This window comes from Pseudophryne corroboree, chromosome 1 (genome assembly GCF_028390025.1).
Source record: "Pseudophryne corroboree isolate aPseCor3 chromosome 1, aPseCor3.hap2, whole genome shotgun sequence".
NCBI classification, from domain to species: Eukaryota; Metazoa; Chordata; class Amphibia; order Anura; family Myobatrachidae; genus Pseudophryne; species Pseudophryne corroboree.
Window position 1 is genome coordinate 806,795,342 of NC_086444.1, and position 15,832 is coordinate 806,811,173.

At 40.1% G+C, this 15,832-nt stretch overlaps 1 protein-coding gene across 2 annotated transcripts in view; it reads left to right on the top strand.

The window, feature by feature from the left end:
• The first annotated feature begins 13,509 nt into the window (after window positions 1–13,509).
• The window catches only part of LEF1 (lymphoid enhancer binding factor 1), a 149,287-nt gene continuing 146,964 nt past the window's right edge, over window positions 13,510–15,832 (top strand). Inside the window, exon 1 of one of the 2 annotated variants that reach the window (XM_063919139.1) lies at window positions 13,510–14,919. In XM_063919139.1, coding sequence (XP_063775209.1) covers window positions 14,701–14,919 — 219 coding nt within the window. In that variant the 5' untranslated portion in view covers window positions 13,510–14,700. The remainder of the gene's footprint in view (window positions 14,920–15,832) is intronic. The other variant, XM_063919132.1, reaches the window with a different exon arrangement.

The window sequence follows — 15,832 nt, forward strand, 5'->3', positions numbered from 1 at the left end:
CATAGTGTCTGATCAAAGACCTTCTCCAAACGTACATATGCAAAGTAAAATCAAAGATGAAATTAATCTAGTGTAGTAAGTAAACAAGCAAGGGTTGAAATACCGGGGTGAGCCATGGGTAGGTTAATTTTATTGTGACATAGTATTTATTGTGACATAGTATATATGTGTTTACATGTGGTAGGCAATATACTGTAGGTTGTAAGGTCCACTTGGGCAGGGACTAATGTATATGGCCAAATATTCTCTGAAAAGTGCTACGGAATATGTGTGCACTATATAAATAACTTAATAAATAGAATAAATAAATGTACAGTGCTGTGTAATATGTTGGTGCTTTATAAATCAATAGTGATGATGATGATGATAATAATAATAATAATAATAATAATAATATTGTTCTTCATCTATATAGTGACATAGATAACTGTGTGGATCAAACTGCCTGTACATATACGCCACACACATCAAAAATGCCTCTGGTGAATTAATGCCAATATACCACAAGCAGAGCAAATGCTCAGAACTAGAGTAGATTTTATTTACTTTGTTTTCCAATTAATTGCATTGATCAAAAGCAGTATGTGTTAAAGCTAACTGAATATTGAAACAAGATAGGTGTGCTCCATTATATGTAGGAAAAAGTTGATCTGTTTCTGTTCCCTACATTTATATCATACAGGGCTGCCATCAGATATTGTGGGGCTTGGGACTGACAAAACAGACATTGCCCCCCTCCCCCCCCCCATACAGTGGAGCGTTGCGGACCTGCATGAATGATTTATAGAGAGCTGATGCACAGGGAAGGCTTATTTTAAGGGGTTCATTCCTGGGCATCAGGCCACTGTTGTCGCCACTGATGTCGCGCAGCCTGGTACAGCTCTACAGGTATTGGCGGTAGGAGCCAGGAGTGGGCCCCCTCTCTGTAAGGGCCTGGGAGTCCAGCCCCGCAGACCCCACCTGATGGCTGCCCTGATATCATATAGAGTGGTATATAAATGGGATGCAATCAATTTGCCGTTAGGATACCGACACCAGAATCCCGACAGCTGACAATGCCGACAAGCGAAATCCCAGCGCTTAGGGACTATTCTCACTTGTGGGTTTTGACAACACCCATACAGTGAGAACAGAACCTGTGGCGAGCGCAGCAAGCCACGAACCCCGCAGCGAGGCAAGTGCAGCGACCCCGCAAGGGGACTCGCACCGCTGCCAGCATTCTGGCGAGCAGGATGCTGCTGTCGGGATCTTAACACCCAGCATCCTGCCCACCAGTAAATATTATGTATTCCATATAAACGTGTAATGATTCCTTTATCTGCTCACACATGATCCTGATATTTTACAGGTACGGTCCACTAATTAGTAGTTAAGTTATGTTAATTTGTCATTTGAATGTAAGCGTAAGTTAAATTGCTTTGGCCATACCATTACCTCTGCTCCTTGTTCCAACACTTTGATGACCCCGGAAACCACCATAATTAGACTATGATGGCATTGGTGTGCCTGTTTTGCTTCCAGAGAGTATACCAAAATTATACCGTAGTGGCGTAACCAGATTTTGACCGTAGAGTAAGTGAAGATGGAAGAATAGGTACCCTAGACCCAAGTGCTTCAAACTTCAAATATCCACATGTAAATAAAAGTGGTTGTAGTTGTAAAATTTGATATCATTGCCAACATTTTTAATTCCTTCATACTTTTAACTTTCTATTATTTTTAAAGAGGTCTATACACATTTATTTAATTATTTATTTCTTTATTAACAGTTTCTTATATAGCGCAGCAAATTCTGTTGTGCTTTACAATTGGAAATAACAATGATATAACAAAACAGTCATAGAGGTAGGAAGGCCCTACACGCAAGCTTACAATCTACAGGGAAATAGGCATGGATACACAAGGATAGGTGCTATCTATTGCATAGTTGTCCACCAGATTGCAAAGGTTCTTGGTGGGCTGTATGATATGGTCACACAGCAATGATGAACCGGGGTCGGGAGGAAGGGAAAGTGAAGAATGAGAAGACATGTGAGGATATGTGTGGACTGTACAGAGTGGATGCAATTTGATAGGAAGGTTTATGAAAGTTATGTGGGTGGTTCTGGAATTTGATACACTTGCCTGAAGAGGTGAGTTTTCAGGGAACGCTTGAAGGTTTGGAGACTAGAGGAGAGTCTTATTGTGAGTGGTAGGGCATTCCACAGAGTCGGTGCAGCCCGAAGAAAGTCCTGCAAGTGTGAGTGGTAGCGTGTAATGAGTATGGATGAGAGACGCAGATCTTGTAAAGAGCAAAGAGGTTCGGTTGGGAGATATTTTGAGATAAGCGAAGTGATGTATGTTGGTGTAGTTTGGTTAATGGCCTTGTGTGTGAGTAAAAGTATTTTATATTGAATACGGTAGAATACAGGTAACCAATGGAGGCACTGACATAGTGGATCTGCAGACGATGAACGTCTAGCAAAGAAGAATGGCCCCGCAGCTGCATTGAAAATGGATTGTAGTGGTGAGAGCCTATGTTTGGGAAGACCGGTCAGTAGACTATTACAATAATCAGTGCGGGAGATAATGAGAGCATGGATTAGAGTTTTTGCTGTATCTTGTGTAAGATATGGTCGTATTTTGGATATGTTTCTTAGATGTATGTAACATTTTCTTGAGACAGATTGAATGTGGGAAACAAAGGACAGTTCAGAGTCAAGAATGACATCTAGGCAGCGAGCTTGTGGGGTAGGGATGATTGCCGAGTTCTCAACAGTGATAGAGATATCAGGTTGGAAACTACTATTGGCCAGTGGAAATATAATTAACTCTGTTTTTTAAATATTACGTTTGAGGTGGCGAGATGTCATCCAAGATGAAAAGGCAGAAAGGCATTTACTGACACAGCCCAGTACAGATAGAGACAAATCAGGGGAGGATAGGTAGATTTGAGTATCATCTGCGTATAGATGATACGGAAATCCAAAAGAGCTGATTAGTTTACCAAGAGATGAGGTATAGATTGAGAAAAGCAGAGGACCTAAGACTGAGCCTTGTGGTACTCCAACTGAAAGAGGTTGTGAAGAGGAGATAGATTCAGATAAGTGAACACTAAAGGAGCGATTAGATAGGTAGGATAGGAACCAAGAAAGGTCTGTGTCTTTAAGACCTAGGGATTGTAGTGTTTGAGAAGAGAGTGGTCAACAGTGTCAAAGGCAGCAGATAGATCTAGAAGAATAAGTAGTGAGTAATGGCCTTTAGACTTCGTAGTGACCAAATCATTAACCACTTTAGTCAGTGCTGTCTCTGTGGAGTGTTGGGAACGGAAGCCTGACTGAAGTGGGTACAATAAGTTGTGTGAGTTAAGAAAGTGTGTGAGTCGAGTGTAGGCAAGTCTCTCGAGTAGCTTAGAGAGACAAGGGAGCTGAGAAATAGGACAGTAGTTTGAGAGAGAGTTAGGGTCAGAATTTTGTTTTTTCAAAATGGGAGTAATCACTGCATGCTTGAAGAGTGAAGGAAAAATACCAGTAGAGAGAGAGAGAGAGATTACAGATGTTAGTTAAGGTAGGGATGAGCACGTGAGACAGAGCTTTACTTATTTGTGAGGGTAAAGGATCAAGAGGTGAGGTAGTAGAGTAGCAGGATGAGAAGAGTGATGATACTTCATCTTCATTTGTGGGATCAAATGAAGAGAGAGTGTCAGAAGGTTCAGGTAAAGAACTGAGCAGGTCACTGGCTGCCGAAGAGCATACCATTTCATCTCGGATCTTATCAATCTTCTCCTTGAAGTAGGAAGCAAGATCTTGTGCCTTGATAGTGGCTGGTGGGGTAGGTGAGGGAGGATTCAGAAGTGATGTAAATGTATTAAAGAGTCGTTTGGGGTTAGAGGCTTGAGCAGAGATGAGAGTTTGGAAATATGTTTGTTTGGCAGTGTCCAGGGCATTTCTATAAGAGTGATAGACAGTCTTATAAGTAAGGATGTCGCTTGAAATACGAGATTTACGCCACAGACGTTTAAGTTTACGTGTGAGTTTTTGTTGATGTCTTGCTAATTTAGAGTGCCATGGTTGACATCTAGGCCTACGCGGAGTGTGATGGGTAGCTGGAGCCACTTCTTCAAGGGCTATTTCTAGAGTCTGGTCCAGGTGTGATACAGCCATCTCATGAGAGGTGAATGCAGAAATAGCTGAAAGCAGTTGTTGGAGTGAGGTAGCAAGTTTTTGAAGATTAATTGTGTTAATATTTCTGTGGGTTTGAGGAAGATTGGCGGACTTCAGCAACACAGAGTTTGAATTAATGGAGGAGAGCATGCAGGTAATAAGGTTGCGCGCTCATGTGTCAATAACCCGTGTTCAAAGCTGCTGGTGTGAAAGAGGTATTAGTGAGTTCAGAAACGGAGCATAGTCTGGTGAATACTAGATCAAGGCAGTGGCCCTCCTGATGAGTAGAGGAGTCAATCCATTGGGAGAGGCTGAGAGAGGAGGTTAGAGAGAGTAGTTTGCAGGCATGAGTAGCAGATTTTGGATAATCGATAGCAATATTGAAATCACCCATGATGATGGTGGAGATGTGAGAGGATTGGAAGTGAGGGAGCCAGGCAGAAAAATCTTCCAGAAATTGTTTGGGATGCCCAGGTGGGCGATAGATAGCTGCAACATGCAGAGAGAAAGGAGAGTAAACCCTGATGGAATGTACTTCAAATTATGTGAGTGATGGAACCTGTGGTAGAACAGTGTATGTGAAAGATTGGAAAAGTAATAATCCACCCCCACCTCCTTTATGGTTACCAGGCCTGGAGGTGTGTGTGAAGTGGAGACCACCATATGACAGTGCTGCAGGGGAGGCTGTGTCTGATTGTGTGAGCCATGTTTCTGTTATAGCCAGCAGATTGAAGTTGTTAGATATGAAGAGGTCATGGATGGATGTTAATTTGTTACAAACAGAGCATGCATTCCACAAGGCACATTTTAGTGATCTGGAGGGTGATGGAAGACATGTGATGTTTATGAGGTTAGCTGGATTTCTGTGTTGCTGTGAATCAGGTGAATGTGAGTGTTACAAGTGGTTGGGTCCTGGATTTGGTCACCAGCTATCAGAAACGAAGAGAGAGATAAATGTGGGTGTCAGAGGTTTGTGATAGTTTTTTATGGTGAGAGGTTGTAGATGTTATTGTTAATGAATATAGGGAAGTACAAACCTCATAAGTGTTAATAAGAGGAGAGTTAATAATTGAAGGGGCAACATGTACAGAGGGGTGAGTTGCTGGGAGATTGAATGATGTACTTGCCTCTATGAATACTCCAGGAAGTGCAATGCAGAAAATCAATTTGTGGTACATGATTTGTTTGAGATTAAAGCAAATTTATCTAGGCTTAGAGTGTAAGGTTTCACTTGTTAAAGTTAAAAGTTCAGGTGCCTGTTTACTGGTGTTGTTCTGCTGCATGTTAACTGAGCATGACAGAGCAAAATGACAAACACAGGTATGTACAGTCACATGCAAATCACAATATAACTGGTTTTATACAAAATTGTTTGCACTCTGATCTTAGAGGTCATGAGGATTATAGTTTGAAAGATATATACATACGTTTAAATGCACAGATGATTTTGGTTGAGGATGAAAGGAAGGGTGGTTGTTTTGTTGCAACGTTGGTTAGATGTTTCTATCTGTTTTTGTCCTGTTTAAGTCCTGGGTAAGTCTATATCATAATATTTTCTTAACCCTTTAAAAACAATCCTTCTAAAACAAGAATGGTAAGTATCCATGTGTGTTTGATAAATGCAATCAAGGCCTAACACCCCAGTTACAGAGCATGCAATAAAACTCAACTAAAACAAACACTGAGATAGGAGTTTACCAACTATTTCAAAGTTGAAATAAAGTATCATCCTGGCATACAATATAGCTTATGATATATAAATTGACAGTGTAGATTACCTAATATAATAAAATATCACTGCAGCATGTATTTTCTAAGCAGACCCAAACTGCAAATGATGAGTATAGATTACCTACAAAGAAAGGACAGCAATCGTCACATTCCAGCACAGCCCTTCAATATATGGTGCAGATATAGCCAGTATATAAGTCATGGGTAAGTCTATATCGTAATATTTTATTAACCCTTTTAAAACAACCCTTCTAAGACAACCCTGTTCAGCCAGGTTGTTCAGCCTAGCATCTTTGCGATATCTCAAACTGTTTTAAGTAAAGCACAACTCACCCACCCTCACACAAACTCTGTGTGCCCTAGGCTTAAACCCGTTCTGCCTATTGGTTGATTAGATGCTTCTTGTGGCTGTGCTGTGTAGACTATGCAGTTGCACACAATATTGTGTAACAAAATTGATTCATTTGTGACTATAGGCACCATTTTTTTTTTCTTTTATTTCGGTAGCCACATAAATTTGCCAAGCATTGAATATTATGGGTAATGTCATGTTCTCTGAAAATAAATGATTCACATTGAAATTGACACAATTTTGCATAATCTTTTTTTTTTTATTAACATCTGAAATCTAAAGCACATTTTCTGGGTAGAAGAGTGATGAACAGTAAGGGTGGAGGGTCCACTACTGTGCACCACATATAGCATTTCAGTCAAAAGCTTCAAATACCTGAAGTAAAAGCACTCCTCTGCCTGTTTCTTAGGCGGCTGAAAGGTATTTATGTATGGAGAACTATGCACAGCAGTATGGTCCAGGTGACGAGTATTGATTGTTGCATGGGGATCAGGTACCTAGAATGCGTAATGTGTAGTTGTCATTGCCGGGGGCTCTCTGATGTCAGAACAAGGAACACCAGAAAACCGCTGCTCCATGGGCATACACCTCAGTGGAGACGTTGGCCAAGCATGGGGCTGCTGTCCCTTGGAGTCTCTGATGTAGGTGGAGTACCGCAGTGTGGAGACTGACACTCTGTTCTCTGCGGTCAGGGGGACTGGAATGCAGAAGGTACCACTGTAGTACAAAACCAGGTCTCCCACAGCAGAGCCATGGGTCCTGTCATTTTCAGATATTATAGCAGAGATGTTATTAAGTTCCTATCAGAATACCTGTAGGGCCCTCTTCCATCACATGTGGAAGAGGGCCCTACAGGTATAGGTATAGTTTATTTCAATAATAGATTAGCAGAGTCATAGGTGACTGTTCTTTTTAACAGATTTTCAGCAGGGGGAACAGTAGCTCTCCCTGTACTCCCATGGCTAAACCATTGTGGTGCCCCTCTTATGCCATGCACAAACAAAACATAAACATTTTTAGTTTAAGTTGTTGACTGTAAGATACTACTGTATTCATTATTATCCTACCAATACCTACAAAAAAATGTAGAAACAAATAATTAAACATTAAAAATATTACTTTTTATTAATCTTACAGAAAAAAAGTTATTTGTATCGGTACTTTCTCATTGTAGGCAATGTAGTAGAAATGTGATTATTCAATCTAATGGTTCTTATTGTTATAGAAGCACATCTATGTGAGTGATAACAGAGTAAATATATTAAAAGAAAGATGGACAAATTGATTGATTCCAGTTGGATTAGGTAAAACGTTTCATCACCCAGCGACAGAATGAATGTGATTAAAGATTATGGATTGAAATCACACAATTGAAGTCTAACCATCCTACAATTTTTCCACATTACCCATTCATGAAAATGTATTTCTCAGGGGTAATTACACGAGATAGATAGATAGATAGATAGATAGATAGATAGATAGATAGATAGATAGATAGATAGATAAATAGATGATAGATAGATAGATAGATAGATAGATAGATAGATAGATAGATAGATAGATAGGAAGCTGTTAAAATACCGCCAGTCGGGATCCCACCTGTCACAATACCGACGTTGGAATCCCCACAGGTGTTAAAATGCAGCTGCTGGAATACCGGGGACACAGGCTATTTCCCCTCTGTGGGTGACCACGACACCCATAGAGGGAGAATATAACCTGTGTCAGGCGCAGTGAGCAACCGTGGCCACAGAATGGCGAGCACAGTAAGCCTGCAAGGGGATATCTAGCACTCGTCCCACTGCCGGCATTCTGCATACAGTGAATCGTATGTATTCCAGATAGATAGACAGATAGATAGATAGAGTGTGTGTGTGTGTGCGTGCGTGCGTGCGTGCGTGCGTGCGTGCGCGCGCACGCACGCGCACACTGCAGTATCATGCCAAAATGAAATTACGCAATAGAAACCAGTAAATGGAGGTGCTTTGTCCAAACTTATTTCATAGTGATGGCTCAGCAGCAACATTTCAACCCCTTTCTATTTGCTCCGCGATGCATTCCATATCCCGGCTGTCAGGATCCCAGAGCTCAGGCATACCGGCGCCAGGATCCTGACCGCCGGGATACTGACACCTATTCTCCCACTTGGGGTGTCCACGACATCCCTGAGGGAGAATACGTGCCCGCAGAGTGGGGGGTTTTTGCACTCGCCCCAGCTGCCAGCATTCTGGTACCCCGCAGTTGGGATTCTGACTGCCGGGATGACAGGCGCTGGTATAACGATACCAACCCATTTACTCCATCAGGTTAAAATGTATATATATGAGAAGCAATCATTAAAAAATAATTGTCTTTGCAGCTTTAAGTATCTCAGTTGATTCTACATGTATGTAATGTATCTGGAAACATTTATATACATTGTACATATGTGTACAATGCCCATGTAGTGACAGTGGTGAGAATATGTAACAGTGTATGTAAGTTATGGTCTACCTCACTGCCTGCTATTCTTCTCTGCTGTCTCCTGTTTTATACTCCAAAAGCTGCTTGAGAGACTCAGAATCCAGGTCAGAAATGATATGGGTTTGCTATGTTACTGAAATCTGGACAATTTTACTATCTATATATTACTTCTATAAGGGTTTTTTACTGTGAGACATATTTTGAGAGAACGGCTGAACGTAAAAATATATTTGTGATATCAAAATAAAGGACTTACCATGAAGATGTGCCAGACAGAGAGAAAAATGAACTTCGAGTAACGGTTCAGGTGTTGTAGAGCGGCAAAGTTCCCATGTAAAGTCTATGGGAGGAGCATGTGCGAGCAATGTAAACATTTGCTCTACCTCTAGATTCAAAATATCCCCTTTATTTGTTTACCTAGCGAAGGGGATCATTGCCCTTATCTACATAAGGCACTCAGTTCAGTGTCAGACTTGGTGTGTGCATGGTGTTCTATCATCAGTCCTAAAGTAAGTAAATACTTTATTGCATAGTTAACAGAATGTCTCCCCTGCAGCAAAAACAAAAAAGAAAACGTAAGAGCCTTATTCGAAAGCATAAGCCTTATTACAAAATATCAAATTAAAATAAAATAACCACAGATTTTGACAGGTTTTTCCTAGTATACTTCATTGCAGTTACAATTGTAAATAAATAAACATTTTAAACATATATTTAATACAGATGATAAAATGTGGGTGTCAGCCCAGGTTGAATGTCACCAGGAGTCAGGTCCCGATGTGCACTAATACGGAGAAAGACTCTACATTACAATATAATAACTTTTTATGAGTTTACAGACAGGAAGCTAAATGTGCACAGGAAAATAAACTGCTCACACATGGCTAAAACGTTCTAATATATTTTGAAACTCATATTTTCTTTTTACATTTAAATACCCCTCACTGAATATTGTTAGTATATATTTTATATTAAAAATCTGCATGTTTAATGGTTAGCCAAATGCTATAAGGTACAATGAAAGTATCTGCAGAGTAGGCCCGCACATGCACTCACATTCCATTCCTAACTCTAGTCACGGCCCTATGGAACCCTTGTGGATAATAATAATAATAATAATAATAATAATAATTTATGAATACATCCACTGCTACCTTGCAAGCTGTTCACGCTGGATACCAGTACCATGAAACCTCTATTTAATTATGTGACATGGCCCCTACCCTACTTGTACAGGGTAACTGTTTCATCAAAGTATTTCATTGTATTAATCAATGACCAGGTGTGGCATGAATATTGGGAATAATATATCAATAAAGTCTGACATCAAACTAATTTCAGTTCACTTAAAACACAATTGCCAGGAAACTACTAGTGACATCATAGCAACATTCTGAAAGTCAGGTTCATTTACTAATTCCTAAAAAAAAAAAAAATAGCATTAATTTTGCGAACATGTCAGCAAAGCATGTTGTATTTTTCAAACTACATCCAGCAAAGACACACTAATGAAATGTACATTTTAATTAATACTGCATAGCCTGTAATCAGTCATCACAACTGCCCATAATTGTGTATATACATATAGTCTATTTTGGTCCCATTAAAAACCACTATGGTATATATGGAGCTGCATAGACATAAACTGTAACTTGGTTCTATATGTAATGTAATTATACTAGTAGCCTGAATAAATGGAATGCAAGTTAACAGCTAACATATACGGTAGAATGTAGAGAATAATGAATTATGAGTAATTGTATAAACTGACATGATATGATGAAGAGCAGTATATAGTCTTTCATTTTGTTTACCTGTCTCCCGAAATAAATAATATGGATTTGCAAACCAAAATCTAGAAAAAAAAAACAATAAAAGAAACGCAGGGAACTTGGTAAATGGTTATACACACAAACGAAGTACATTCATGCATGAATTAAAACATGCCTGTTACTAGAAAAGTGCTTTAAATACAGAAGCAGAAAGTCATCTTTACTAGACTTTAATATTAAGTGTGACTGATAAAACACGTTTTTCCTGTAGTATTAAAACCAAATTAATAAATTAACTATATCATCCACTATATTGGAAAATATAAATGAACGTGATCTTAAATATCTACATGAAAGTATATTTCACTGACATCTGATATGTAGGAGCTACTGTCTAACTCAATAATCATGTGTTCTGCTTATATTTGCAATACAGTCAATTTAACACGAACTGACATCAAAACAGAAAACTACACATATATTTATAACAGTAATTATTGTTAAATGTATGGAACATTTAACATTTTTCTCACATTTTACAGATGTCTTTTCGTTTACAGATCTGGCCCAAGTGTAGAAGAGATTTCAAAGGAAACCGGTTAAAAAAAATATATATATATATATATATATATATATATATATATATATATATTTATTTATGTATTATGTCTGTTTTCCTCCAGCTTTTTCCTTTCGTGCTCTCATAATAATGAGCATCCTTCCCTACAGTCCCTTATCTTTGTATCTTCTCCTCCCCCGAATATTGCACCGAGGAATCCTGCAGGTTTGTGTTGTCTACAGCTGAGCTGGCCAGCTTTCCTGACTTGGTGCTGTAGACATAAATCATTATCCCCTTTTTTGTATGTTATAGAAAAAAAAATCTTAACACCAAAAGAAAAAAAACCGGGACTGGGATAATCTCCAGCCCACATGAAAGGGTCTAGTAACTAGAGATAGGGGGAAGCTGCTCCAGACACCATCCCTTCTAATGAGACTCCAGCTCACCCTATAATAAGCACACCCTGCTCTCTTACAACTTCCTCTTCACTTAAAATAGAAGAAAACAATCCTGAAACGCATTAGTGCATAGAGCACATTACAGCCTTAGCTATAGGCATATTTACCAGTTTGGAATCAGAGTGCCAAAGGGGTTTACCCCAACCCCAAAACAATATATCCGTTGCAATACATCATCAGCACTCCATTAGCAGTTATTTTGTAACCACTACCAATAACGTTATGTTGTAATATAAACGTGTTTATTTTTATTTTTCTTATTGTTAACATATATTTATTATAGGGCTTTTAATTCCGTCCAATGGTAAATAAGATTGCACAGATTAATCTGATATGACATCGTTCCATATCTAGTATTTCTGATATTATTTTTAGAATTCTGGTGATATACACTCAGTACGTTTCAAAATACCAACTTGCATTTGTCTGTTTACTCAAAATATATCTCGACATTAATGTGTTTTACACAAAAATATAGACTTATATTATTAATCATACATGTAATAATAGCAAGTAACAGTTTCTGGGGAGTAAATGTATTTAGTGGTGATTGAAAACGGATAATCATCATTTCTCTTGTGTTTCCATCAATTGTATTTTATGTATAATGAAGGTTTACAAAACAGTCAGCTTTCTCTCACTGATCGTTGTATTGCGCCTATATTATTGCCCTATCTTACAGCTTGCAGTGGAGTCTGGGCAGGGAAAAGGTGCTCTACAAATTAATATGTAAATCCAAACAATTAGCATGAGGGAGAAAATAGGATTTACGTTGGCAAAATAAATTCTATAGTAAAGTGACACTCACTTACAAACAACTGTCTGGTCCCTTATCTCGCCAGTCATCACCCCAGTGTTTATAACAGCCCCACTTTCCTTATTGTCTGATAATGAGTATAATAGTCCCACTTTCCTTATTGCATGATCATGAGAGGGCACATCACTACTTTGTTACAAAATCTAAAATAGTGGTTTTGTAAATATTCATTTTTATTGAACTATAGATACATATTTTTTAAACTGTATTAAAATTCGTGATAAAAGATTAGAATTTTGTATGATCGATAACTTGTCAACATGCTACAATTCTAATATATTTGCATGTAGCTAATATTAAAACACCAGGTATATTTATCAGTAGACGAATGTACACTATCTTAAGTGCTGTACAGATGCGGACAGTGAAAAAGATGCTGCTATAATAAAATGCACCCTGGTTTGGTGTGGGTTGTTGAGTGGGTGTGAGAGGTGCAGTTGGTCCCAGACTCCCAGTGAAGAAGGGGCAATGGATGTGCTCACCTCTAGATTCTAGATGCCTTTCTCCCAACAGGAGCTCATAGTTAGCAGCATGCTTCTCCCCGCTCTCTCAGCTAATAATAACTCCTGAGATCCCCTCTTCTAATCAAGCACTACTGTTCATCATTCAAATGGGATCTGTTTGGTGTTATTTTTGTTTGATCTTAGTTAATGCTCTCCCAGTATTAGAAAGCTCCTACTGGATCCCTGAGGAACTGGAGTATTAGAATAGTCTGAATACAGTTTTTGGATCGATTGATCTATCTATCTATCTATCTATCTATCTATCTATCTATCTATCTATCTATCTACCTACCTACTGTACCTTCCCTCTTTTCTCTCCCCCCCCCCCCTTCTCTCTGTATGTGTGTGTGTGTGTACACACACACACACACACACACACACACACACACACACACACACACACGAGAGTCCTGCATCTATTCTAGATGTAGTTGTCGCTGATATGATTGTGAAAACCTGTACAGCGTTCTGCTGCTATTTGTAAACATTTTTATCTGTACACAAAGATGTGTGCAAAATACTGTTTCTACTTTTGCATTAGAGAAAAGTTTGCAGACTTATGTGGAACACCCGTATCACTTTTTATGCATAATCTATTTACAGTAAAATATGACAGCCAGTGTAAACTGAAGGGGGCGCTTAGATGACATCAGTCATTCACCCAGTGACTGGCCCCCTGTCTATACCGCAGACGGATTATCCTCTGCAAGACGTGCACACCTGCCCTCCTGATTAGATCTTTCTCCTCTGTTTTCCTTAATTGTCGCTATTAGGAGTATTTCATTTTGGGCTGTTTGACTCCCCCTAGCAGAGTTGTTGCTCTCTCTCCCTCCCTTTCCCTGTGATGGTGTCCCCCCCTGCCCTGCCTGCATTTGCTGAGCTGGTTCCCCTCCTCTATCAGCGAGCTGTCAGTCACCGCGGCGGCTTCTCTTTCATCTCTCCCCACAGCAGACACAGGCAGAGGGGGAGAGGGAGGGGGGCACAGGAGGAGGGGGATGTTACATTTACATTACACAAACAGACACTGCTTGCCCCTTCACATTTCATAGGGATAACAGCCTGCCTTCTCCCACTCCCATCCTACAGCTAGTGCAGGAGTTTTACTGACTTCCAGCCACAGTGTGCCCAAACTTTGACCCAGCGGAGAACCACAGACACCAGAAGGGGGAAGAGGAGAGGGCCAGGCAAGAGGATGGAATAACCTTGGGATCTTGCGGGTAAGCGGAGACTGGAGTTTTACCTGAGGGTCCAGAGGAGGAGCCCAGCCTCCCACTCAAACTCCCCGAGTCACACAGGCTGCCAGTCACTCTCAGAGCAGTCTCACTTGCAGAGAGCTTAGAGGAAACTACAATAATCTTTTTTTTTTCTCACAAGAACAAAGAGGGGCCATTATTCGCTGCCTTGTCCCTGCACCAGAGTCATTGCGGCAAGTTTCTTGTCTCTCTACTTCTCAGACATCCTCCTGGCTTACTCACCACTGAGTCACCGTGCTGGGACTAAAGCTCCTTCCATCTTAGTCACAGTCACAACAAACTTCGTATTTTCTTTGTGGCATTCCATGTGACGCTCAGAAAGGGAAAGAAGAAAGTTTCGATGGTCACACAAAAAGTTCTTTAAAGAGTTCAGAGGTCTGCAGGGTGACCCCATGCCTCTCACTCAGCGCCTGCTAGACACGTGAAGCCTGGATCACCTGGATAACAGAGAGGAAGGAGACCTTTCTGTCTGAGTAGAAGTTATTACACCCTCTGCAGCTGGGATACCAGTGGTACAGAGATCTGCTTTTCCCATAACTAGGATTTCCCTGCTAATGGTGCTTGGTGCATAGGTTTGGGGGAGATTTTGCATTTTCTTGTTTGTTTCCTGACCCTCTGTGCACAGTAGTGGTGTGTCCTGTCACTAAGCCATGCCTCAGCTCTCTGGAGCAGGGGGAGGCAATGGAGGTGGTGGAGACCCTGAGCTGTGTGCAACTGATGAGATGATCCCATTCAAGGATGAGGGGGATCCCCAGAAGGAGAAGATTTATGCTGAGATCAGCCACCCGGAGGAGGAGGGGGACCTGGCAGATATCAAATCTTCTCTGGTGAATGAGACTGAGATCACACCAAACAGCAACAGCCATGAGGTATTTGCACGTTCTATGCCCAGTAGACACCTGGATGTGTGAGTGTGGTCACTGGGGTATAATGGCTCCTGTGTGTAAAGGTAGCTGTGTGGGGTGCACTATTTTCCTATAACAAAGTTCACAAATAAGTAAGAAGCAACCAGACAGGTAATAATATGAATTCATCCATTTATCTGCTGTTTAGATATTTAGTTCTCCATTGTATGTATTTGCTTTATATTGTTAATCCGAATTTTCTGTGCTATTGTATGGTTAGCATCCTGGGCACCATTCATTTGCATGTCATTTTTGTCACTGTAATGCTTTTCATTACTAGAAAGCACGTTTGTAACCATGGGAGATAGATAACTGCTTATGTCCACATTAAAGGCATGTACTATGCACATGTAGAGTATGCACAAGTCATAGCATTCACCCACAAAAGCAATGGTCTAAAGAACTGCAGATGCTGACACAATGGTAGAAGAAAGTGGTCCATTTATGAATCCGTTCATTTGATATCCCTAAGCCAGTGGATAAACAGCTCTGGAAACATGAGAATTTTCAAGCTCCACAAGAAAGTGTTTTCCTTGACCTTCTGTGAACTAGTTGCCTCTGTAGTCTTACCCAGCGTCACCATTACTTCCCATGTGAGTGATGGAGACTGTGCGACCATGATATGCACTATTATACAAACAACATAAATAGGCAAGGAAGATATGGAATATATTTACAACTCACTACTGTAAATACCTTTTAAACAGTCATTATTTTGTTGAGAAACTATTCCAGAACACTGTGTACACCATGCATAGCATAAGGCTTTCTTTCGCACATCATGACACTCTGCCAAGTTGAGTGTTGTTAAAAGATTTCCTACATTGTAATACTAGAAAGACAATAGTAAAGCCAAGATGGATTAATTTCTACAGCA